This window comes from Fistularia commersonii, chromosome 1, assembly GCF_037954325.1.
Source record: "Fistularia commersonii isolate RoL2024-O1a breed Wild chromosome 1, RoL_Fcom_v1.0, whole genome shotgun sequence".
In the NCBI taxonomy this organism is placed as follows: Eukaryota; Metazoa; Chordata; class Actinopteri; order Syngnathiformes; family Fistulariidae; genus Fistularia; species Fistularia commersonii.
In genome coordinates this window covers 12,689,889-12,715,540 of record NC_141284.1, presented here as the reverse complement: position 1 = coordinate 12,715,540, position 25,652 = coordinate 12,689,889, and the positions used below count along the sequence as shown (strand labels likewise).

The following is a 25,652-nucleotide window of genomic DNA, read 5'->3' as shown; positions in this document are numbered from 1 at the left end:
TCTGTCTGCTTCCTTTCATAGCCTCCTCCCTGGCTGTGCTGCTTCCTGACATGTATTTTCATATTAAAGCATTTAACCAATCACATTTAAGCCATTATTCTTTGCCAGGCAGGGCCAAAATCAAAGAAATCTGCCTGGAGGCCTGCAGAATCAAATTCACAGGCACTCTAGTGAAATATTAGTGTTGATGAAACTGTTGCTTGAACCAATCAGATTTTGAGTTGCAACACCTGGGCCTTCTAGAAGGTTACACGGTAACATCAGTGTGTCACACGTCCTTTGAATGGATAGTCAGAGTGTACTAGCCAGAGCTAGCAGGCTCCAGGAACACAAATATAGATGTGTTGATATAATAGCTAATTTGTCAACCCATGACGGATGAAGGAAGAGAAGAACTTGATGTAGTGGCAGATTTATTGTTAAAGCCATTTTCAAGATGGACTTTTCAAGAAGAGCTTGACATTGTAACAAAGGTGGGGCAGTTCCAAAGCTAGCAGGCCTGTTACAGTGAAGAAAAGGATTTGTCCATCACTTTCAGTCCGCTAACTGCATAATAAGATGTTTTTTATAGCCATAAAACACTTATAGATGGGTGGATTGATAAATGGAGCACTACTGAAGGCTTAGGTGTGAAATGACCGTCCGCTACTGCTTTATATCAATATATCTAGGATTTCCAACAATCTCTTCAAACGACATGGTAACACATCACTTCTATTTTGAAATGATGGTATCTTCCATTTGAAATCAAAAGATCTAACATTTTGATGTGCTATTATTTTTTTTTTTTTTTACATTTTGATGTTATTGCCTGGCAACACACCGCTTATCTGACGGAGAAAACGAGTAGCGCTTGAAGGCGTGTCTAAATGGAGTTATCGTACCGCTGAGATGTTTTCCGCACCCGGAAGCCGAAAAGAGTAAGACCTCTTACTCTCCCGAGCATTATGATTCCGTTTGGTGGTTCTTGTCAAGCTACGTCACGGTGTCGGGCGAAAAGGCAACGGGAGAGTTTCGTCTGGTTGTCACTCCCCGAGGAAAATGAGGGTGTGATCCGAAGTTACCTGGCCACTCGTACCTGTTGCCTTTTGATTTTCTTTTTATGTTTGCCGTCGAGTTTCATTCGCTCTTGAAGCGGTAAACCCTGGCTTCACTCAGGATCAAGACGGAGAAGGCTTTCAAGGTGCGTTTTTAGTCCGGAGACAGTCATTGGGGAGAAAAAAAAAAATTCAGCGTTTTTCTTCTTTCCAGCCAGCAGTTCAATGACGTTAAGCAAAGCTGCCAACGCAGACGTCTGAGGGACGTTTCTGTCGTCTATTTGGACGATAAATATGTTTTTCATGTCAAATATGACGTCGCGATGTGGTCGATAATCCTTTGGGAAAGGGGTTTAAGTTATCCCGAGATACAGGAAATGAAATCGTGTCCAGTAACGTATGGTGTTCACTTTGCTAACGTCAATGAAATGCGCCGCGATGCAACAGGGTCTCTAGCTTGTCTAATTAAATAAACGTTGCTGATGCATAAGTTTATATAAACATCTGTTTGATCACTGCCTGTGTATTGTAAAGTGGCTGAACACCCTGTAAATTTATTTCGAGCCTTCCACCAGGTTGACTCACAAGCACAGAGGAGATTATTTAATTGCATTAACAGAGTAAGTTCGTAACACTGTCAGACCAGAATTGGTTGGATAAACAGGTCTTGTTCAGGTGGGAGGAGAAATTCTCATCATCAGGTGGGAGGAGAATTTCTCCTCATCATCTGGGTTTTGAAGAACCCTGTTTGACAAGTAAGTGTGATATTTGTTTGTGTCTTTTGTTGGGCAGCCGCTCAATCTCTAAGCTTTTCTTTTCCAACCAACCAGTAGTTGTTGTTTTTTCCCTCCAACGTTTTCTGCCCTTTTTTCGTCATAGAATGCGAAGCAGATCCTGACTCGTGGCTCCAGAATGAGTGTAACCTCATGGTTCCTGGTCAGCAGCTCTGGCACACGCCACCGGTTGCCACGGGAGATGATCTTTGTCGGACGGGATGAATGCGAACTAATGCTGCAGGTGTGGAACCTTGTGCACGGAGATTGTGTGAGACTGTGCACTTGCTTCTCTGCTGACCTTGCAGGGAGCTTTACGTTGACCTGTCTAACGTCATCACAACCGGCCCTCTCTATTTTCTGTGTAAAATTCTCAGGATTCTTTTAACTACTCCACAGTGATGACTGGCAGTGTCGCTATTTGCATGAATGTGTGAAACATCACTGGCATGTTTTGCATATGTTACCTAGTGACTCTGTACAAAATGTTGCCCCTGACTGCCTTTCAAACAATGACAACTGAAGCATTCCACTCCTGCTTTGTCAAAACACTGTTTCTTTGAGGTTTTGCACAATGTACCACCTCCTGAATTTCTCACCGTTCTGTTGTTAGGCTAGTGAAAGAGGAACGCTGTCCATAAAGTCATTATTTATACTTAGAGTGTTATGCGCCGAAAATCCCTGCTAACAACAGTTTGGTCAAATTGGAAGAAAATGCTTGTCACATTCAGGCATAGCCCAATCCAGGAAAAGCCAAATTTTGACTCAGTCTGAAATCATGCAAATTTTCTTTCAGAATTGCTTCCCAACTTAGCATACAATCAGTTTCTACACCAAACCATCTTGAACATTTTCAGTTTGGACATTTGTCATTGCTTCATGGCTTTTGAAACTTGACGACAACTTGTTTTAGCAAGTGGGGACTGAATGAAGCAAGGAATATCAGCTTGCATTCCTGAGAGCATTTACCTGAGTTTTTTGAACTTTCCAGTGCAACGGGTCCATAAATGCCTGTTTGTCTGTGACCAATTATTACAATACACAGCTCCTATATTCATAGTTGATGCATATTGTCTCAAGTTCAGTCGTGTGTTTACTATTCTATATTGCCACAACATATTTTCCTCTGAGGGGGCTAAATATTAAATTGTTGTCAAACAGCCAAATGCCAACAGATTAGGAAAATGAGACCTCATCAAGTAGTCAAACTGGTTCATTACTCCACCACTTCAGGCGATGCAGAGTCTATAAGGCATTATTTGCATGTCCTCTCAACGTATAGGGTGATAAAGGCAATGCGCGTGAGTAGTCCATCCTGGCTAGTGCAGAAGAGCTTTATTCCATCACCATAAATGGGCCATGAAAGTTGGTGGTAATTTTGCAAATGAATTTGGCAGTCACACTCAGTAGATATGATTTTTGTGATAACGGAGGTCCCTGAGCGGGCAATGAGCAGAGAGTGGGGAGAGTCAGTCACTTTGCACACAACTGATGGAGGCGTATTTAGACATAATTTAAAATTCCCCCATGCTTAAGGCAGACTGACTATTTAAACAAGATTAGTTAGAGAAAATGATGAATGTGATGAGGAACCTTCAATATTTGTTCCAATGAGAACATGACATCCATTAAACACTTGGCACTGTGCTTAGCAGCTAAGTGTTCAAATTTTGAGCGATACAACCTGTTGGAAATTGAAAACATGAGATTTCACCCTCTCAAGGCAGTATTTTCAGTTTGAAAAAGGCATGAGTTGCATTCTTATGGCAAATTTTTACCTAAATTGCTACTCACAAGTACATCCTAAAATTGCCTTATTTAACTATTTACATTCACATGCCCTGTATGGCACTTGCTTGTCCATCAGTATTTAAGTAAATGTTGCTTTGGCTGATTTAGGCATTTCACTGTTGAATTCTATGAATACTATTAGAAATAAGTACTATATTAACATTGCAATTGTTTGGGACAGTGTGAAAAGTGATGAAATAGTGCTAAGCCTATCCACTCTAAGCTCCAATTAAAAACACGATTGTTATTTGTTTATTTATTCATTTATTTTGTCTCTGCAGTCTCGGAGCGTGGACAAACAGCATGCAGTGATTAATTATGATCAAAACACAGATGAGCACATGGTGAAAGACCTGGGCAGCTTGAATGGGGTGAGTGAGTCCCTCTTTCGTGTCAGATAGCTTGGCTGGAAGCAGAGTGATGTGGGAGCCAGGCAACAGGCTCCCCCAACACAAATTGCTCTCTGTGCCAGGGACAGAGACAGTTTTTAGAACAGTGTTAATCAGAATGGCTGATTATCCTGCTGCCGTGGACCCCTTTCTTTGTAACTCTGTATCCCCCCTCCATTACAGCATTATCTCAGTCCACAGTTCAATGGTGGTTGAAACATGTTCATTCTTTCTCTCCCTTTCTTTTGGCTTTGATTGCAGAGGCAGCCAAAGTAATCAGAGCAGAACTGTGCAAGAATCTGTAACAGAAATTCAACCATGCTGGGTTTTTCAACAATTACCCTCACTTAGGTTATACTGACTAAAATACCACTCTTACTTTTCCCCCCTGCCCACTGCAGCACTTGTGTTTCTCAACATTTAACGGTCTGGGGATAAACAGAAGCCCTTCGTGCTTTGTTCACATAAAGTGTTCCTGATCAACAGCACATGCACATAGTGAATTTGTGTGAATTAATGGTCACATTTGCTACAACTTCATGTAGCCATTAGATATTCAGGTAAGACATCTATTGCGTAACAAACCTAATCTCATCAGAGTTTTAATGTGCTAATAGATTAGCTTTCATTCGGAAAGCGGCTAGTTGTAAAGTGCAGCGTGCAGATACCACAAATAGGTGGGGAAACCTTTAAATCCCCATATGTACTTGTGTTATGTGTTCAGTTATTAACACATTTTGTTTTTCTGTTATGCAGACATTTGTGAATGACCTTAGAATTCCGGAGCAGACCTACATCACTCTCAAACTTTCAGATGTCATTCGGTTTGGTTATGATATCCTTTTGGATTTTGCTTATTTAAGATTAATGCCACAATTTAGGATAGCTTTGATATGAGATCTTTTCTCTCCTACCCCTCACCTGGAACTGTTTAATTTGGTGATCAGTTGTCCAGATTGCTCTGAATCAGTAGTTGGCAGCTGTTTTCATAACATCCCCCCACCCCCCAATTTTCCCTTTGTGCTTGTCCACTCCATGGGCACGTTAATCTCCTTTGGTTTTTCAGTCAGGGGTTTTAGATTATAGTCGACTGCAGCCAGAAAATATCCTGTACCCTTTGACCCTGAGAGCAGAAAGCCCATGAGTGATGGAATTTAGTTTAGATGGGGGTGCATTTAGGAATGTTAGTCAGTAGAAATTAACAGACCTCTCGTGGGATGTATTGCAACATTCTCAATCGGTGGGTTGCAAGGGATGTTTCCTTCTGTCATTTCATGCGGTAGAAGGCAGTGCTATTCTCCGTTAAAATAAATTAGAATTGAAAAGAATTGGACATGAACGGAAAGAAAACAATATAAGGGGGATGTGCAGATTTGCGGCAACTATAGAGGGATAAATTTGGTGAGCCATACAATAAAGTTATGGGAAAGAGTAGTGGAAACTAGACTGAGAGCAAAAGTCAGCATTTATGAACAGCTGTATGGCTTCAAGCCTAGAAAGAGTACTACAGATGCAGTATGTGCTCTGAGAATGCTAGTAGAGATGTACAGAGAAGGCCTGCATTGTGCTTTAGTAGACCTAGAAAAAGCATATGACGGGGGTGCCAAGAGAAGAGCCTGGTATTGTATGAGGAAATCTGGAATGGCAGAGAAGCATGTTAGACTGGTGCAGGACATGTATGCCAGCTGTGAGACAGTGATGCGGTGTGCTGCAGGGGTAACAGAGAAGTTCAAGTTGGAGGTGGGACTCTATCAGGGATCAGCTCTGAGCCCCTTCTTGTTTGCAATGGTGATAGACAGGCTGACAGATGAGGTTAGACAGGAATCTCCATGGACCATGATGTTTGCAGATGACATTGTGATCTGTAGCGAGAGCAGAGAACAGGTTTTAGGAAAATCTAGTGAGGTGGAGGTATGCTCTGGAAAGGAGAGGAATGAAAGTTAGTTGCAGCAAGACAGTATATGTGTGTGAATGACAGGAACTCGGGTAGAATGGTGAGGCCACTGGGAGTGGAGATCAAGAAGTTGACGGATTTCAGGTACTTGGGGTCAACAGTCCAGCGCAATGGAGAGTGTGGAAAAGAGGTGAAGAGACGGGTTCAAGCAGGGTTGAATAGGTGGAGAAATGTGTCGGGTACTATGCGATAGAGGACTATCGGCCAGAATGAAAGGAAAGGTGTACAAGACACTTGTGAATCCAGCGATGCTGTATGGCCTAGAAACAGCTCCAATGACAGAAAGACAGGGGGCAGAGCTAGAGGCCGCAGAGATGAAAATGCTAAGGTTCTCTTTGGGAGTGACCAGGATGGACAGGATCAAGAATGAGTCCATCAGAGAAACGGCACATGTTAGATGTTTTTGAGAGAAGGTCAGAGAAGCCAGACTGAGATGGCTCGGTCATGTACAAAGGAGGGATAGTGAATATATTGGTAGACGGTTGCTGGATTGGAGCTGCCAGGCAGGAGGTCTCAAGGAAGACCAAGGAGAAGATTTATGGACGTGATGTGAGAGGATATGAAGATAGTTGATGTGAGTGAGGAGGATACAGAGAATAGGGTTAGATGGAGAAAGTTGATTCCCCTGAAAGGAAAAGCCGGAAGAAGAAGGAGGAAAGAAAACAAAATACATCTAGATTCTACATCTAGAATCTTTAACTACTGCTGCACATGCTCATGTATATATTCTGGAGAAAAGTCAACACAAAGTACCAGAGGAAGCGCTGAAAGTGAGTAATTCCTAATTAATGTGTATTAATCTGAAATTATTTTATTGGCAGTTTTTCATAAAACCCATCTAACTTGCCAGTCTGAGCCAAGAGAACCTATCATTGCTACAAAATGCTATTGAACAGATTAAAGATCAAACTTGTATTTATTTGATTTTCTTTTTCCTTTTTTTTGAGAATTATTAATTACTCAAAAATGGTTCAATGTTTGTGCATGCTAACAATATGAAATAGTACAGTGCACAAGTCCCTGCTAAAGTTTCCTTTTAGTGTATCTATGAGGACAGTTGCATCTGTTGTCATTGCTGCTAGGGTATTTTTACATCCTGTTTCCCTTTCATCTCTTTGCAGCATGAGAAGTACACCAGTCAGTTGCAGCTTGCTATAAAATCCCTGGACGCCAAGGTTAAAGATAAACAGCATTTTCAGAGCTCAGAGAAGCACAAAGACGCTCTTTCCAATGTCAAACTGCAGGACAAGGGTGAGCGCCGGGCCTTCTCTCTCACAGGTAAACAAGTGTCCATACACAGTCCATTAGAACAGGTATTATTAAACAAAATTTGAATACCATGGTCATAGAAATAGACTCAAATCTGTCCAGGAATGGCTCTGGGTGTCCATGAAATCACTCAAGCAATTCTTCTAGCAATTGAATCTATCTTTAAATGTAGTTGCAAGCTTTTGCTAAAGTTTTGTATGTTTTATTTATTTATTTTGAACTCACAATTGCCAAACTACATGCCTTGTATTGGGAACCTAAAGATACATGGCTAAAGTTGCATTTACTGACTGTTCTACTGGTATCATAAAAGTGAGTTAATTCTGCAATTCATTTTATAATTGCAAATGTAATAATATATTTACTTATAATAATATATATGCATAATACTATGTGTTCCATCAGAGTGCAATCCTCAATCTTGTTCCTTTTGAAATATTATTAAGGATAAGGTGTTAATCCTTGCACAGAGTACAGTATAGCCTACATTGAGTGATGGAAAAATTGTATCCAGTCTATTATGACAGCTTTGAAAACTATCCTTTTACCTTAGATGTTGTTAAAGCCCTTCCCCCTGTGAGATTAGACATCCATGTCGCCAAGGAGACTGAAGCTACAATCCTGTGTTGTTAATTAAAAAGTAGATTGTAATATCCTAGGGTTGGCAGTACTAGTAAACATGAGTTAAGTTGTGCCAGACAAGGTGAAGGGCAAGTAGTTTTATCTCTGTTAAGTTCGGCACGTGTGGGTGTTTACCAAGCGCGCTAATGACGGCTCTACTCTTCCTAGAAATCCAAATGCTGTGTAGGTTTAAAGTGCCAAATTAGTCAATTTGTCTGTATACAGAGGAGTTACTGCAGCTAAAATGTTCAGTGGTTCTCATGCTCTTGCATGAACAGCCTTCAGCTGTGCTGGATGAAGAATATGTCACAATATCTGCAGAGGAACAGTGAGAGAATTGTTAGTTCAAGAGAAACACTTGATGAATTAATTCCAGTCACACTAACAAATCCGATTCCAGCTGTTGTTTACTTAGTAATTCTGCTGCTTAATAATCAAATATCAAATACCTTTGTGAACAAGAAGGAAAAGAATGTCATGCTCAGAGTAAGAGTTGTCCAGCAGAAGGTCATTACCCCTAAATGACTCTTTGAAGTGCAGTATTTAGTGTAAGAAAAACAGTCCTATTGGAGTGAGATTAAGGCTTTTTCCCCTGGAGCTAAAAGACAACCACAAATATCCTGTAACTTTGACTGCAAACTGAGATGAAGACGGTCATGTGTGTGTGTTTGCGAGTGCCTGCGTGCGTGAGCGAGCAAGCAGATAAGTTATTTAATGTGAGATCCAGCTCACTTAGGGAACTCTTAAACCAGTCAGACAAAGTGAAAGATTGTATCAGGCTAATAAAATGGTAATGAGGGGCAAAAAGTTTGACTTATTTCACACTTTCATGGTTTCAAGGATTGGGTTAGATTACCGTTACGCTAATTAAGGGCATGGTTTACTTCATTTACTAATTGAATCCCATATTCAAAGACTATAAAGCCTATGGGCATGTAATGATGACATAAAGCAAATTGCTTCCCTCTAGCTAAAATTATTTGACTTGTGAGTTTTTAGTTTTTTATATTTGTGTGTAATTTTTCTCCCCCCAATAATTTTAAATGAATCCAGTAAAGTCCTGTAACATACATATCAAGACTGGCGTGTTTTCCCATACCGATGTAGATGATATTGAGTGTACCAAACCCACCAGATGTCAGCAAGGTGTGACTCTTCACTTGTGAATCATGATTTAGCCAGCATAAAAGTAACAGTTTGTCACGCTTCTTATGAAGTCACATTAGCACCGGATAATGTTTTCTACTCATTATCCCGTTTTCTCATCTCAACATCTCAACACAGCATCTTCAATTTTTAGCTAAAAAAGGTGCTTTATTTATCATTGAATAACATTGTTCTTCAGCATTTGGTTACAAAACACAAGGTGTAATTCCCTTGCTCAAGCTTTCTTCTGCCATTAAGGACAGTTGGACAATGTTCGGCTTATATCTAAAGACAAAAAATGTTGAAAATACCTTTGTAAAACTTCAGCTCACACCAGCTCACATCTTAAGACTAGTTTTAAGGGTCTTAAGTCTCCGTGTTGTCTTACTATGCTAAGACTCGGCTGAGATTTTAATAAGACTGCAGGTATCACATCAAGAATTTGAAAAGATTTTAGAAAAAAAAATCATGGAAAACTACAACTAGATTGTTTCAACAATTTTTCCCCCCATGTACTGTTTTCACTTATTATTTGCAGAGCCTCTCCTATATTAGTCAAATAATCATAATCAGAGAAACTTTATTTGTCCCTGGGGGGCAATTGGAGAGCACAGAGGGTAGTACAGGAACTAAGAGCATATGATCTGTAAACATTTAGAATAAAAATAGAATGATAAAATAAAGGCACAAATAAAGTTAATTAACTCCATCCTCAATAAGGCACCTAAAATTAAATGTATTGCTGTTATTTTTATCACTTTTTGTTCTTCTCGGTCGTGATATGTTAGAGTTGACATCGTACAAGCTTGACTGTTCTGCCAACACCATCATCTTCTCTTTCTGGACACTCCACACTGATCGCGATTTCCTTCCGCTATTTTTTTTTTTCCAGTTTTGTCGGAGGTCATCTATTGCTTGTTGATTCAGTCTTTACGGTGACATAATGCTAAAACTTGCAATAATATCAAACTTGATTGATATTGTTGTGAGACTGAGAAAAGATTGAGCTACGACTACACTAAGATTTGAGATAACCAGCTTACACTTTGCGCCCGAGCGTGCTGCGACTCCACTAAGACTCCACTATTCTGTGAAGTATATCTAATACTTGCGTTCATGTACCATCCATACTACCTCCCAGAGATTTAGTTGAGTTAAATCATCAAGATGACAACTAGAAGTGAGATAATTAGATAAGTACTAAATATACTGCTCAAAAAAATAAAGGGAACACTTGAACAACACAATGTAACTCCAAGGCAATCACACTTCTGTGAAATCATAGTGTCCACTCAGGAAGCAACACAGATTCATTTTGACTTGTTTTAAGGACATTACATCAAAGTTGGATCAGCCTGGAGTTTGTTTTTACACTTTAATGTTGAGTGTGATTCTTATCCAGACCTCCATGGGTCGATACAATTGATTTCCATTGATCATTTTTGTGTGATTTTGTTGTCAGCACATTCAACTGTGTAAAGAGCAAAGTATTTCATAAGAATATTTCATTCATTTAGATCTAGGATGTGTTTTTTAAGTGTTCCCTTTATTTTTTTGAGCAGTGTATATTGTCTGGCTTGTGTATGACGGCAAACCAGGAGCCAAACAGAACTTCAACAATGATGGAAATGACTCTCACATCTCTTTGATTTAGGGATTATACAAAGGTCAGAAGAATACGAATGAATAATTATCTCTAACAAATCTAGCCAATGTATAATTTATAATCCTTATAATCCCTACATCCTTTATTGTTGTTGCTTCTCTTTTGAAGATAGCGATTAGCCTTGTTCTCACAAGAGGCATTATGCTTTCGGTGCATGACAGGATACAGAGAACTTCAGGAGAGGTCGAAATCTTATGAAGAACAGTAAATTAAAGAACCTTGTAGGGAACAATTTGTCACCCGTCCTCAAATATATTACCAGAAGCAAATGTTAAAAGTCAGGTACATGTAAGATTAGTTTGATTAAAAGAGGAAGAGTAGTGACAAAAAAGTTTGCAGAAGCATAACTATTGAGATGAATTGTTTTCTAATGACAAGGGGGAATATTTTTGAAGGTGGTGTTTTGATGCCCAAATGGCAGTCAAGCAATGACTTAAGTATTCATTTTGTGTGCCTAGCATTGTCTTGTGTATTGACTTGACATTTTTATTTTAGGTACTACAGATTCTTCAATTTCTAAGCCAACCCCTCTGTATGGCCAACCATCCTGGTGGGGGGAGGATGAGGACCTAGCTAGCGTAAAGTTAAACCGAGGAAAATCACCGGAACAACAACGTCCAGGTCCTAAATGAGCTCATATATTTATTAACATGTGTACTAACCAAATTATTGTATCTATACAGATTTTTTTGTTTTGTTGCTTTTAACCTTAACAATTTGTCCTGTTGGTCAAACTTATCAACAGTGTTTTCCACATCTTTCAATTCTAAGTTAGTCTGAAATTATGTGCTTTTCTGTGGCATTGGTATCAGATGCTCTTGGTGTGTCACTGAGAGATGGATGTTATAAAGCTCAAGGCAGATCTAAGCCTGCCAGTTGTGGTCCATTATCTAGATCTAGTATGCAAGGCCAATGGGCAGTGCCTGTGTGCCTCGTGATGGATTAAGACTCTTAAGCTGCTGGAGTGAGAGGGAGGTTGTGTGGTTCATGTTGCCTGGGTTGTAAACGATTATTCCTACCCAACTACCCTCCACTGAACTCTAAGCTTGTGAAATTATATTTTGCAATATTTAGTTGGCAGCTGTAATTTCAGTAATATTTTTGTTTTGTGTAATCACGGCCATTTCAATTAGTGAATTTACTTTTGTGTACAATTACAGCTCTCTTTGTTTTGAAGAGTGAAGAAGCAAACCTCTCTGGGGCTTCTGCTACTAATATTATAAACACTTATTGTTTCCATACCTTTTTTGGAGTTCTGAAATTGAACTTTTTTTTAGGCATTTCTAATAAAGGTGTGTTTGATAACTACAATCTCCCATCTTGCTTACAGAGCGCGGTAAAGATCATTCTCGATATGAGACTGGCGGGTCTCTGTCTGACAATCAGGTCAAACCTATCTTCTCCTACCGCCAAGAGCCCAGCTACTTTGAGATTCCTACAAAAGAGCTCCAGCAGCACCACCCCACAAAACCAGAGTTGCAGGTTCATGAGGTTCCAACGAAGGACACTCCAACACCTGTTCAGCATATCCCTTCTACCTCGACACCACCTGTGGTCCAAAGCCATGCTTCATTCACTATCGAATTTGATGAGTGCACTCCAGGCAAAATGAAGATCAAGGACCATGTGACAAAGTTCTCATTCCGACAGCAGCGCAAGCTCCCTTCCGCAGAGACAGCTACTGCACCCACTGAGGTGATGTCAGCAGAGAATAAGGTTGCTGACTGGCTGGTCCAAAGTAATGCTAGCATGATGAGGAGGAAGTCACAGCCTGAAGAAATGTTTGGTATAAACAATGATCAATCCCTTTTGAAGATTACCAAGGGTGAGTGTGTCAAAAAGAATCCAGACGTTTAATAATATTCTGTAAAAGCAATACTATCTAATACTAACAAAATTCTTCTATCTTCAGGAAACCACCATGAAGACAGCACTCACAGTCATTTCGAAGATTCTGCAGTAATTGTGAAGGACTTTCGTCATTCAGAACCTCAGACTGAGTTCCAGATTTCACCTCTCACACAGAGGACCCCCACACAACAACACAGCATCTCTACTGATCCCGAAGAACCAATTGCTCCGTCTCCTCCAAATTCTCAGTCCTGTTCTGGTGCTGGCAAGGCGGATCCTCAGCAAGCTTTTGTCATTGAGTTTTTTGATGATAACCTGAGAAAGAAACGTTCACAGTCTTTCACCAATAACACTTTTCCAACTGAGCCTTCGAGTCTTCGCCCTCAGCAGGAGAAGACAAGAAAAAGCTCAAGTCCACCAGGAGAGAAAATCCTTTCCACAGGCCCTTGTACTCCCCCTACTCAGTGTTACACTGTTCCCCTCAAAGGTCCTGCTTCAACAGGGCACCAAAGAGCTGGCTCTTTAAGAAGGGAGAAGACAGAAGAGCGCATGAGCACTACTTTTTCATCTCGCTCCTCATCCTCTGTTAATGTCAGGCCTTTTAGCAGTGTAGGCAAGAGATCCAAACTTGCCCAGGAGTTCACCGCTGAATTCCTCAAACAAGGGAAGCTTGATTGTTCTCCAAGTTGTAAGAAAAGCACATCTGGTCCTTTGTCAAAGCCCCAAACTGAAACAAGAGTTCTATCTCAGTCGGACCCGACGCCCACTACCCCTCCTCCATCTAATGCATCTTTTGTGCCCAAGACTTCCTCTCCCATCGACCTCTCTGCTCATCTCATTGCACCTGTTATAACCCCAGAATCTCAGATTGTAGATGTTAATTGTCCTCTTGGTGGCCCTAAAAATGAAGAAGACGACAGTTTAAGTGATGCAGGGACCTATACCATTGAGACAGATGTCCATGATAAGGAGCTTGAAGAGGCACGAAACAAGATTGATCAGGCAGGTTTAATTTCTGCTTCTTCTTTTGAATCAAAACCATAGTTATTTTGGTCTCTGATATACAGTCAGAAATTGATAGATCTGCAATTCAGCAGTGTCATCTATGTCTTTGACACAAGGTCCCTTGCAGAATGAGCCATGACAGGCACTGGCAGGTCCAGTCTCCTCATTCCTTCACTTACCTATTTGCAATGCTTTGTTCCTGACAGGTGTTTGGTGTTGTTGAGAGGCCAGAGCAAACCAACCAGAGTGAAGCAGATGCATCAGCAACATTTAGGCCTGTAATTGTTCAGTACAGGGACCAGCATAGACAGAATAGCTGTAAGGAGGTGAGCTCACCTCTAGAGCAGGGACAGTATCTGGTAAAGGTAACCTTTTCTTGCATAGCATGGCATCAGTAATTCATTCTAACAATCAATCGATGACAAGTATTGTTGAAGAAATTAAGGTGTTGGGTTCATAAGCCATAGAAAATCATCATGTCTTGCTTTGGCTTCCTAGTGCTTCCTCTATTTCTCATGGTGTATCTGCCTTTATTTTCAGATATTATTCCTTACGCACATTCTGGGTTTTTAATTGTTTCTGATTTTTTCTTGTCTGACTGGATTTAAAGAAAACGCCCTTTTTTTTTGAAGGCCTATTAGATTTCTATCTGCTGATTAAGGAGGCCGACCCCTTCCTAAATATTCATTTCTCAAATCACATCATAATCACATCAAGTGTGCTTTGTTATATCTTGGATTCATTTATAATTACTAATTTTAATGTGTGTTCCTCTCAGGTTTCTGCAGCAGGTACAGTTTTTAAGGGTGCCCCCAAGTGGATGTCTTGCTGGGCCAGTTTGGCAGACAGCTATACTGAATCTGGGCCCTCTTCCTGCCTCATTGATGGCCAATACCAGATGGACTTGTCAGGAGAGGGTAAGCCATCTAACCGGACTGTAGTCTGTTTAAAATAATTTTGAAAATAAATGAATTATCTTTTCCAGTGTGTCTTTGATATTCACTGCAGCATTTTCTTGTAGCACAGGGTACAGGTGACCACAAGACTGTTCTCGGGCAAAAAAATGACAGCATCAGTTACGAAAGTGTAAAGACCCGCCGCATCCTGCCACAGGTGCCGATGGGGGAGAAGAGTGAAACCACAACTCCCAGCATTTATGTTCACTATGATCCAAATTCAACGTTTGATGTTGAGGAGAATAGTCAGATGGATCATGGGTCTGAAAATTTTATTCATAGATTATCAGTACAGGATGATGTAGAACCTGACAGTTTGAGTGATGCCAGCAAATCTGATGATGGTTCCATTATAGAACAGAGGAGGAAACCACTGTCAGACACAGAGGACAAGAAAAATGAGGATGACCCCAAACCCCCTGCAGGGTCCACATCTTTCTACTTCATGTCAGATGAGGCTCTGTCCAACTCAGAAAATGGAGGCTCAAAACCCAGCACTCCTAAGAATGAGAGACGCCACTCGACAAAAACCTTCTCAACAGCCACCCTGACCAAACAGAAAGGTGGCCAGGACTCAGGGAAATTTAAGTCCTGCATGTCTGCTCCAATCTTGGGTCAGGAAGTGACCAAGGAGGGTTCATTAGTCAGACAAGAAAGCTTCACCATGGACAGGCCTCCTAGCAGTGCCCGACTGCCTAACATCTCCAGCCGATCTCCTCAAAGAGACCCAGACTCATCCCATGGATCCTTCAATCAGGACACTCATTCCTACCTCAAAGAGACAGAGGATGTTTTAGCTGTTCTTGAGGCCAAGTTCCAAATAGGACAAGGGGAAACCACTCCTTCTCCTATTGTGGACTCTCTTTCTGGGGAGTCTGACATGGATACCTCAAGCACAGTGAGCCAGCACAGTAATAAGACCAAGCAAAACTTACTCCCCACCCAAAAAAATTCTCCCCACCTACAAAAGGAGAGGCCATCCTCTGGTATAGCTAGCCAGGAGTCATTTCACCAATCTCCTGTTAATGAACGTTTATCAGAAAGGCGACGTTCACAGGTGACGGACACCAAAAAGGAGTCCATCAGGAGTAAACTTGGACTGAGACATAGCACTGGCAAAAGAGGCTCCACCGATCTAAGTGATGACCCAAAGAGCTCCAGTGTTCCTTACTCTGATCAGGAGTTGAATGGCTACCAGAGCCGCAAAAAATACACGATACCACTTCAGAATGAAGATGGCAAGGGTTCCAAAGTGACCCAGGTTCTGAGTCGTGCAAACAGTTTGTCAGCCCCCAGACCCACCAGGGCATCCATGTTAAGGCGGGCTCGCCTAGGTGAGGTCTCAGACAATGAAGGAGCTGAGACAGACCGAACATCCCAGGAGACCACTCATGTTCAAACTAAGCAGCCCCAGGAAGTCAAAAAACTCTCGAGGTGGGATGTGCTAGCCATGCCTCGAAAGCGCACAAGCTCGTTCAATACACCCAGTGATACCGAGGCTTCTTCCACCGCCCAAGGGATGGGTAGGAGCTCAGGGTTCTCCAACCGTTTTACAGAGGCGAGCAGCAGCTCTATATCCAGGACCTCAACTCCAGGAGTGAAAACTATGGAAGGGCCACAGAAAACAGCACCCATAAAGACCCCAATTATGCGGGGACGTTCCAGCAGTGCGAAATATGGTAGCAGCACATCAAGTGAGTTATACTAACCTTTAACTTTGTTGTTAAGAAAAACATACACCTGTATTAAAGCAGGAAGGATTTGAAGTTCAAAACATAATTTCTCCAGTATAATACTTATTTGCTAGATTTCTCTACTCTGTAGGAGTTTCTAATGACAGAAATACTAGCTAATGTTTGTTAGCTAACTTTCAGTTGTTTTCTATTTCAATATATTATTCTTTGATAATCAAGATTTTCAGTGGTACAGAATGAAGGTCAATTACACCAGGGATCAGTCTATCTACACTGTGGTCAAGTATGGATGTCATTCATACGTTTCCCCCGAAAATGACTGCCCTGCCATCCAGAAAGTCCTGGGTGATTTAAATGGATTAGAATAATTACAAAAGGGCGTGCATTTTATGAATTTAGCCATTGGTTATCATTAAGAAAATAGCTTGATGGACATATACAATCTGTATTTGCAAAATCCATTCAAGCCACCCCAAGATCTGCCTCAGTTCATTGACAGGCTGTAGGTCTAATCAATTGAGAGTCCTATTTAGCAACTTTCTCTCCCTCAAGTTTTATTGCAAAGGAAACTGACTCTGGACCTTAAACTAACACTATCATTCTAACAACAATACCCTTGGTAAACTATATTTTCACTGATCTGATTGGTGTGGTCATATGTTGTTTGGCAATTTTAAGTTTTTACCTTACATAGTCTTGCCATGATGACATAGATAATGTGCTTGAAGATGCATATGGCTATGATTATGGTTCTTGTGTGGGACTCTGCTGCTGTGCTGTGGAAGTTAATATTCACATGGTTTGTAAATCAATTTGGAGCTGTTAAATGTTCCCAAAGCTGCTTTGCTGTGAGCACTTCCACAGACCCTTTTCTGTCCTTTGTTGCGGAGAGAATTTATGTTTAACAAATGTCAAAACTTCAGATTTTCTTGGGGGTGTACTTTGATGGTGTATCTTTGTGTCTCCTGTTTCCCCTTTCTTCTTCATCCTTTGTAACTCGAACCAATTCACATTGCCAAGGGTCCAGGAGACAGCAGAAAGGCTCTGACTATACTTCCACCTCAGACGAAGAGTATGACTCAAAGCTGAGCACTCCTAAACACAAACGTTCCCAACCTTCCTCAGCTTCCCATACTCCACGCCACCAGTCTCGGTCTCAAAAGGTGGTTGCGCTTCATCCAAAACCAAAGGCCAGGGATTCTGGAGACGAGAACCATGACGGTGATGCATACCATAATTGGTCTGCCCACAGTGCTGAGATTGCACGGTATGACAGGACTTTTTGGCTCGACAGTTTTGGAGAGTTCTTTTTTCCGACGTGAATTACAAAAGGTTTAGTTTTGTGGGCTTGTGTCTTAATGAGTATTCAGTATTATAACAGTAATCAAGGCATTCATTAGACTAGTCAGGGCTAACAAGGTTTATTAATATGTGTTATTTATGTTCCTGTACAGTAGTAGTATAGTACAACGCTTCCTGAGCATCTAGGCTCACATCCTTTTTTTTTTTTTTATGATTTTGCTCCCATTATTTGAGATACCTGTGAAAACTGAAAGAAATCAAGGCTAACCTTTAGTGCAAAATGATTTTTGTTAGCTGTCATTTATAGGTTTTACTCTGGCAGGTTGAGTCAAGATCTTGCGAACGACCTGGCTATCTTGGCTCAGGAGATCCATGATGTGGCAGGTGAAGGTGAACCACAGGAGTCCTTAGAGAGCAAGAGACCAGTTGCAATCCAGACTGCCCATGAAGAGGTTTCTAAACTTATCTTGGCCCTTCTTTTTAACGGATCATAGAGAAAATGAAGCACTTCATCTTCATATTGTACAGACTATGTTAGCATTTTTGTCAAGAGTTTTTCTTTGTAATTTATTTCAATCTATCTGGTGTCGTTGCTAAGAGCTGCAGACATATGATCAGTATTACTAAGTGCATTTTGATCGTATCAGCCATTTCCAGATAGGTCCCTCTTTTCACTAAGACTAAGTTATGTTGCAACACGTTCAGGGTGTTCCAGAGTCTGGATTAAACTGTCAGAGAATCCCAAGTTCTTCATCAAAATTAGACTTTGAGAACCCAGGTGCCCAGAACAAGAACTCCAGGGAGGAGGTCTGGCACAACACACTACCTACTAAACCTTTCTGAAATACTAGATGCGAGGCACTTGAAGTTTGGTGATAAGTTTTTTTTTTTGTTTTTTTTTTATATTTCCTCCAGGTAACTGAGGACAACATGATGCTTAATCCAGTGTCTCAAATTATCATGGCCATCAGAGACAACACAGAGGAACTTGCGGAGAAAATCAAGTAAGATGATAAGAGAACAAATGCTGGTCAAGATTTTAAAGATTTTATGATCAGAATGAGGGAAAATTTATTAAGTCTGTCTCAGCCAGATTTCAGAAAACGTAATCTTATTAGATTAGTCCCAGCTGAGACAGTCAGCACACAGACTTTATAATCTGGGTATATAGGAGTGAGAGAACTAAGATGTAATCTTTGGGATAGATTTTATCCAGAGGATCAATGGCATTGAGAGTTTCATGTCGTGAGATAAGCATTACAGCAATTGTTTTGTAATTGGAATGATATCATGAAGTGATCGGATGATTGGAATGAGTCACTTCAAAAAGCAAAATTTAATAATTGACTGGCTTGGTTTGCGTAGAGTGCTGTTCCAGGATAGGATGGATGTTTGGGAAGAAATTGAGGCCAGGGTAGATTCTGATGTTGACGTCCCTGCTGTTAGAACCTCCAACAAGGTAAGTGACCTTTTGTGAATTGGGAGAAGATGATAAATATGGAGATATGCTAATCGGTGTGCATTTCAATGAACAAATCATTTGCTGTGCATTTCAGGAAATCACTTCTATTTTAAAAGAACTCAGGAGAGTTCAGAGACAACTTGAAGGTAAGGCTTCTTGTTGAAATATGAATCTAAATAGTTTTAATTATAAGTGAGAAATTGCACTAGTGATTATCTAACAACTTTTTTTTTTACCTTTTAGTCATTAATGTAGTTGTGGAGCCTAGTGGGCAGCCTCAAACAACCAAGTCCACAGCATCTGGGCTTGCATCCTTGTCTAAGGGCCGGCCGTTCAGAGCTCCGGCTTCACGAGACTGGAGAACAGTCCACTCTGCCTCGAAACGAGGAGGTGGGCGAAGGCCAAGCGAGAGTGTTAGGAGTGCAGCTGTGACACCAGATGATGTTAGAGAGGGATATTTGGTTTGAGTGCTGACAAACCCACCCAGCTTGAGTGTTCTCTTCAACTCCCATGGACTCCACCCAACAGAAAGTTGAATCAGGGAGGGGGGGCGTGAGACTGGATACACAGAAATGTTGCCTCCTGCAGTCATACACACCACTAAGGATGAACGCTATCACCTGCAGTCAAACCTGCACAAAATGCTTAATGCCAGGACCACACAAAAGGCAAGGATTTACTTTAGTTAATCCATTTAACTTCTAATGGACCTCTTGTCAAATACTTGATTTTCGTTGTGTCACCAGCCTTGTTAGTTGCCAGTGATGTGGCCAACATCAGTTTGTAAATCTCGACTTAATGAATTAGGCAAAATGAAGCCAGCCTGACTATGATTATCTCAGGGAAATCTTGTGTTCTGTGATTCAATGAGACCCTTTGCAAATATTGATTAAATGTATTTCTGTCAAGAAAAAAAACAGCATGTATGTTTTTTAAATATATATTCACATTAATGTGCTTGGATTCTACTTTAATCGTTGATCTGATCTAGTAAAGAATGTAAAGATTATTTTAGATAGAATATATTGTAAATCATGTGTTATTTTACAATCACAATTTGGAGAGATATTTAATAAAGTACAAGAAGTACAAGATCAATTCATGTTGGATTAAATTATTTATTTTGGTAAATTACCCATTGAAACAATTTCAGTCCTTTCCTTAGTTTTGATGCTGTATAAGTCCACATGTAATCCCTCAGTCAAGTGTGTTTCAAACAGAAGGGCATCTGTAAGTGCAATGGGTTCTGAAATGTGAGTTGTGAGAAGAAGTCAAACTTTTCTAGCTCCCTATTCTTTTAAAACTGTCACTTTAATCACATCATGCAGTTAGCTCCTGAAGAGAATTTGTGTTAACCAGACACAGTGTTCTTCCACAGACAATACAATAATTCTCCACTCCTGCATGCTCCTTATCAGGGCGCTGTTTTATTTCCTCAGCCTTTGAAGCCACATTGTCTTTTCTGTTTCGTTCTCACATGACTACAGCCAGGCTTATTTAAAGATCATTGACTCAAGCAAATTTCACAAATCTAAATTTCTTTTTTTCAGTATGTATGTACTGTATTTTTTTTCTTAATTTGTCCCTCAGCTTACCTCACAGTTCGCCTTTTGCACTATTGTAGAACAACATTGCCCTTGAGATTTTTGTGTTGCAAATGAAAGCTGTTTTCTCTCTCAAGGTAGATTGTAAACGTCTGATCCTGTCAGGTTATAAAGAGATGTCAAGTTTTTCTTCCTTTTTCCAGTCCAGGTTATGTGCATAATTGTAATGCTGAACTTCCTCTATGTACCACACAGCTGTGTGTGTGTGTGTGTGTGTGTGTGTGTGTGTGTGTGTGTGTGTGTGTGTGTGTGTGTAGGCCTGGCTGTGTGTGTGTGGCTTGATGCAGCCAAGTACAGTGGATGTTTACAGACTTATGCAAAAATAATGTTTGTTGAAATCCCATTGCTTCAAATGTTGCTGCTATTCATCCTCTCTGGGAGATTGTGGGTGTTTGCTGCAGCCCTTCTAAGTAAACGCTCCATGGAGTCAAACAAATAACATGTAAATGTGGTATGAGTTCCTTTTTTCTAAAAATTGTCATTAGTTTCTTTCATCTGGGATTAAAATTAAATCTGGTTGTCTTATAGGTTGTTATAAGTTTTAATTATTCATGTATGGATGTTTGATCTGTGTTTTTGGAATAAATTACTGCCGCAAAACTATTTTTTTTTTGTCCTTATCTTTTCAATACCTTCACTGTTCACTCAAGCAAATTGCCTGAAAAGCTGAAGTGAAAGTAAAGATGGGAGTGACTGAACAGCAGAGCGTTAGTTGGAGATAAGATACAGGGGTGATAAAGCACATCTGGCGCTTCATCACCAATACATGCTTGCCTCTTGAGTCTCAATTCAGTTTCAATATTTTACAATTCTGGTTTTGTCTTGATTTTCAGGTATTTTCATTGTGTGATTTTTTTGGGGGGATAATTAAAAGGCAATGGTGCTTAAAAGAGAAATTACCTCGATGTACAGAAGGCTTCACAACAACATTGTTTCTGATAAACAGGTAGGAATTAATATATTTTCAAGTATTTTGTGGGAGTCCTTTCCACTGAGATCTTTGCTATCAATGTTTACTGTCAGAAATTGACCAGCTGTTTAAGACCAGCCTTGGTCTTAGGCTGCCTGACAGTGCTGGGACTCTTGCTGGCTTTTGCTGTGATCGAGAGACAAAGAGCCTCCAGAAATCCAGCACTGATGCAGGATGCCGATGAAGGTCACTTCACTACTGACAAGTGCAGGTAATGCTTCCACTTCATTAACGTCAGTTAATCTAAAAAGATTCTCGCCCATCCTAAACCTTTGTGCTTGATAAGTGGTGGCAGAATTTTTTTTTTTTTAAATATAACTTTAGGTAAGAAACAGCAGGTGATTGTTAACCAACTCTTCATGTCTCATAGCTTTCCTGCATAGTGGGCACTTCAGATTGAGTTTCTTTGTGTTCAACCTACAACAAAGAGTACATGTTTTACATGTACCGGTACATGTTTTGCAATTAAGGGATCATTTTTAGCTACTCCAGGCTACTTTTTTCAGATTATAAAATATTCTAAAATCTGCAACACCAGTTTTTCAGTATTGTGGGCCAAAATTCGTTTTATGTTGTGATAATAATGACCACTTCCCACATTTCATAGTGCGAATTTGAACGTTTTTTTTTAAGGTTGAGTGTACTATCAGGATTTAAAATCGATTTTTAATCCGTTAAGATTTCCAGATAATATAGGCCTGAAATAAATATAAAGTAAGAACAAAAGCTATCATGTAATTAGTAAAAATCTTAGCCCCGACCGAGAATTTGATACTAAATGTAAGAAAAGTACAGAACCTTGAAATATACAGAGCATGCTGCGGTCATTATGCCATTTGGCAGGAATTGGACTGAAAAATCATAGAAAAATATATTTGGAAAGAATAATGTTGTACACGTGAATGATGATAATTCAGTGTGTAGGTCTTGCGGGTTTTATTGTCAGCTGTAACACAGACATCAGCCACATTACTGGCGTCCAACCTCTTTGCCACCGACACAGCACTTAACTAATGCTGTGACCGCGTCTCGGCAAACTAATCACAGTTTTCCTCATTTACAAAACCAGTATAGCAATTGCTCCCATTTCCCCTCTGTACACGTACATTTACACACATTCCAAACGGACACTCGGCTCCAATACACAGTAGTCCCGCCACGAGGCTACAGTTAGCTAGCGGCTAGCGATCGCATGCTATTAGCACTACCCAAGCTACTGTCGACCTAAAACCTACAAGTTAAACGGCCATTCACTCACTTCGCCGGGACTCTTTCTCTCGTTTCTACCTATTTACGTGTCGTTATAAATCTTTACCTGTAACACAGACATTAGCCACATTACTGGCGTCCAACCTCTTTGCCGCCGACACAGCACTGAACTAATGCTGTGACCGCGTCTCGGCAAAGTAATCACAGTTGGTTTCACGCCATCCTGTGGTGGAATGTGGTACTACATATTTATGAACAGCGAGTGAGAGGAAAGGAGCAAGTTGCTAACTCAGGAAATAAAATAAATTAAATATCCAAAAAAATGATGTCTGGTCTTTGCGCTCTCACTCTAACAAGCTGAAATGTCTATTGCAGTATAATTATGATATAATTGAATATGTATTTTGACACAACCATGTTAAAAGAAAATGAAAAAAATTATGGAATTAAATTGAATGTGTATGTTTTTGCTTTATGTTGGATATATATTCACATAAAAAAAAATTGTAGTTTGCCTGATTGTTTTGCACAATGATGCTCAAATGTTGTTGTTTTTTTTCCCAGAAAATTCACTGAGTAGTTGTCTTTGTTAATTCTACAGTATGGTTCTTGTTGAGAGCATTCCTCAAAATGTAAAATATGAAGCCAATGTCACACTTGGGATCCCTTTGGACAAGGTCTGGAAAGATCTTATTTCCATGACAACGTACCAGTTGAATGTCGTATCTTTTTACTGGACTTTATCCGGGGAAGATATCGGTGTTAACTCTTCATCTGCCCAACCTGTAAGTCAAGTTGGAGGGGAATTTGTTACAGTCCTGTTAGTGAGAATTACACCAACACTTTCTTTGTATTTTGTGATCCTGGCAGGGAGAGGATATCCTGCAGCAACTTCAGATGCTGCCCAAAAGGAATGTGTCTGTCCAAGTTGTTACCAGCATTCCCTCCATTAAAACAAACTCCACGGATCTAAAGATCCTAAAGCAGAAGGGTTTGGAACTTATTTTTGTGCTCACCTTTTTATCATTAATTTTGCAGTTGATTGTTTACCCATCATTTCCTAGCCCTCTTGTCTTTTTTGATTGCATCTTCAGGAGTTCAGGTGAGGAAGGTCAACTTTGGGCGCCTAACAAAAGGCATTCTCCACAGCAAGTTCTGGATCATAGACAAAAAACATGTGTTTATAGGCAGCCCCAATATGGACTGGAGGGCTTTGACTGAGGTAAACCAAAGATAATTCATTTTCAGCTCAGAAACACTGGCTTTACAATGTTCTTGAACTTCTTTGATCACATAGGTGAAGGAACTTGGGGTGGCCATCTTCAACTGCTCAAGGCTGGCAAAGGATCTCCATAAGATCTTTTTGTCTTATTGGATGATGGGGAAGTCACAGGCTTCTGTTCCAGCGCACTGGCCTTCGAAGCTTGAAACATCCATTAACAAAGACCACCCTCTGCTGGTGAAAGCCAATAATGTCTCCAGCAAAATCTACCTGGCAGTGGGTTTCTTAGATTTCAGTATCAAGTTATTCTAATGCCCTTTGATATATTGTAATTATTGCAACTTAACTGATTTTTCCTCCATATTTGCATCAACCAAGGGTTCCCCTCCAGCATTCTGTCCACAATCAAGGACTCAGGACCTCGAAGCTATTATTTCAATAATCTCAGAAGCTCAACAATTTATTGACATAGCTGTCATGGAATATTTGCCTACAGTACAATTCAGTCACCCTCCAAGGTGCATTTGAGAGCAAAATAAACTCAAAAGAAGAGTTAATTTAGCTTGATTCCCTCATTTTGGATTCTCCAATTTTACAGATACTGGCCATTAATCGATAATGCCATCAGGACAGCTGCGTATGAGAGGAAGATCAAGGTCCGAATGCTCATCAGCTGCAGCCGGGACTCTGATCCAGCAATGTTGCCCTTCCTTCGATCCCTCGCCTCCATGGACAGCCCACAACACAATATCAGTATCCAAGTAGTATGTTGGCACGAATATTGCACGGGTTGTTTAAGAGTTAATTGATTATTTACTGATTCTATTTCTAATTCAATTTTCAGAAATTCTACGTTATACCTGAGGGAAACCACTCTTATATTCCACACACCAGAGTCAACCACAATAAATACATGGTCACCGATAAAGTGGCTTACATTGGTGAGTGACAGTTGATGTTTAAATATCAAATCTAAACCAGCAGGTAAATTAATACTGTGAGTAGTTTCTATTCAAGTGTTCACGCAAATAAGATAATCACTGAATGATTGTCAACAGGTACTTCCAACTGGTCAGGGGCCTACTTTCAGAGCACTGCAGGAGTGGGGCTGGTGATTTCCCAGAGTGTGCACCACCCAGAATTTAAAGCTAAAACCCTGCAGGGCCAGATCAGGGCAGTATTCGACAGAGACTGGCACTCTGAGTTTGCGGTGCCCCTCGGTGACCTGCACCGGCTGCAAAACTGTGTGCTGTTAAAATAAAGCTGTGTTTTTCCATTTTCTAACCTTCATTCAAAAGTCATAACTTTTAATCATCGCAGCAAACATGAAACCAACTGTGTTACAATCAAGCTTAGTCGAATCCCGCTATTTTCTGAAAATTAATTGTTTGGTGTATTTGTTTGGTGTGTATTTACTGTAAACGTCAAAAAGAAGTTGTATGATCATGTTATGTAAATTTCACTGCTTTCGATTTTTTTTTGTGTGTGGGAAAAAACAATTGGTCTGTCTCAGTGATTGTTATATCATTCCACAGTTGGTCTAGCTGGGTTGCAAAACCTTTTGGCTGCCAGAGCCATGAAAGCCACATATCTTAAATAAGCCACATATTTTAAAATATATATAAAATATGAGAGCCATGTCATATTTTTTAACACTGAATACAACTGCATCCATCCATCCATCCATCCATCCATCCATCCATCCATCTTTCCCCGCTTATCTGGAGATTG

At 40.4% G+C, this 25,652-nt stretch overlaps 2 protein-coding genes across 10 annotated transcripts; both read left to right on the top strand.

Annotated features, from left to right (window-relative positions):
* The first annotated feature begins 840 nt into the window (after window positions 1–840).
* Window positions 841–20,014, top strand: cep170ba (centrosomal protein 170Ba). Of its 9 annotated transcripts, none has more exons than XM_086148612.1 (19): window positions 844–1,183; window positions 1,917–2,054; window positions 3,883–3,972; window positions 4,747–4,827; window positions 6,658–6,714; window positions 7,066–7,195; window positions 11,142–11,267; window positions 11,977–12,471; window positions 12,559–13,499; window positions 13,709–13,828; window positions 14,281–14,419; window positions 14,524–16,152; window positions 17,173–17,419; window positions 17,762–17,906; window positions 18,160–18,261; window positions 18,370–18,458; window positions 18,820–18,913; window positions 19,011–19,062; window positions 19,160–20,014. In XM_086148612.1, exons 2-19 carry the CDS (start codon window positions 1,950–1,952, stop codon window positions 19,381–19,383), a joined length of 4,866 nt encoding a protein of 1,621 aa, XP_086004738.1. In that variant the 5' UTR covers window positions 844–1,183; window positions 1,917–1,949; the 3' UTR covers window positions 19,384–20,014. The 9 variants fall into 9 exon arrangements, 8 of the variants coding, with proteins under 8 accessions (XP_086004779.1, XP_086004738.1, XP_086004754.1 ...); XM_086148628.1 differs by having other exon boundaries at window positions 7,066–7,222; window positions 17,278–17,419; XM_086148644.1 differs by having other exon boundaries at window positions 845–1,183; window positions 7,066–7,222; window positions 17,278–17,419; window positions 17,777–17,906.
* Window positions 20,015–21,244: 1,230 nt separating this feature from the next.
* On the top strand, window positions 21,245–25,378 carry pld4 (phospholipase D family member 4). The gene is made up of 10 exons (XM_086148668.1): window positions 21,245–21,466; window positions 21,544–21,701; window positions 23,301–23,484; window positions 23,570–23,690; window positions 23,794–23,921; window positions 23,997–24,197; window positions 24,300–24,439; window positions 24,520–24,685; window positions 24,766–24,862; window positions 24,980–25,378. Exons 1-10 carry the CDS (start codon window positions 21,398–21,400, stop codon window positions 25,180–25,182), a joined length of 1,467 nt encoding a protein of 488 aa, XP_086004794.1. The 5' UTR covers window positions 21,245–21,397; the 3' UTR covers window positions 25,183–25,378.
* The last annotated feature ends 274 nt before the right edge of the window (window positions 25,379–25,652 follow it).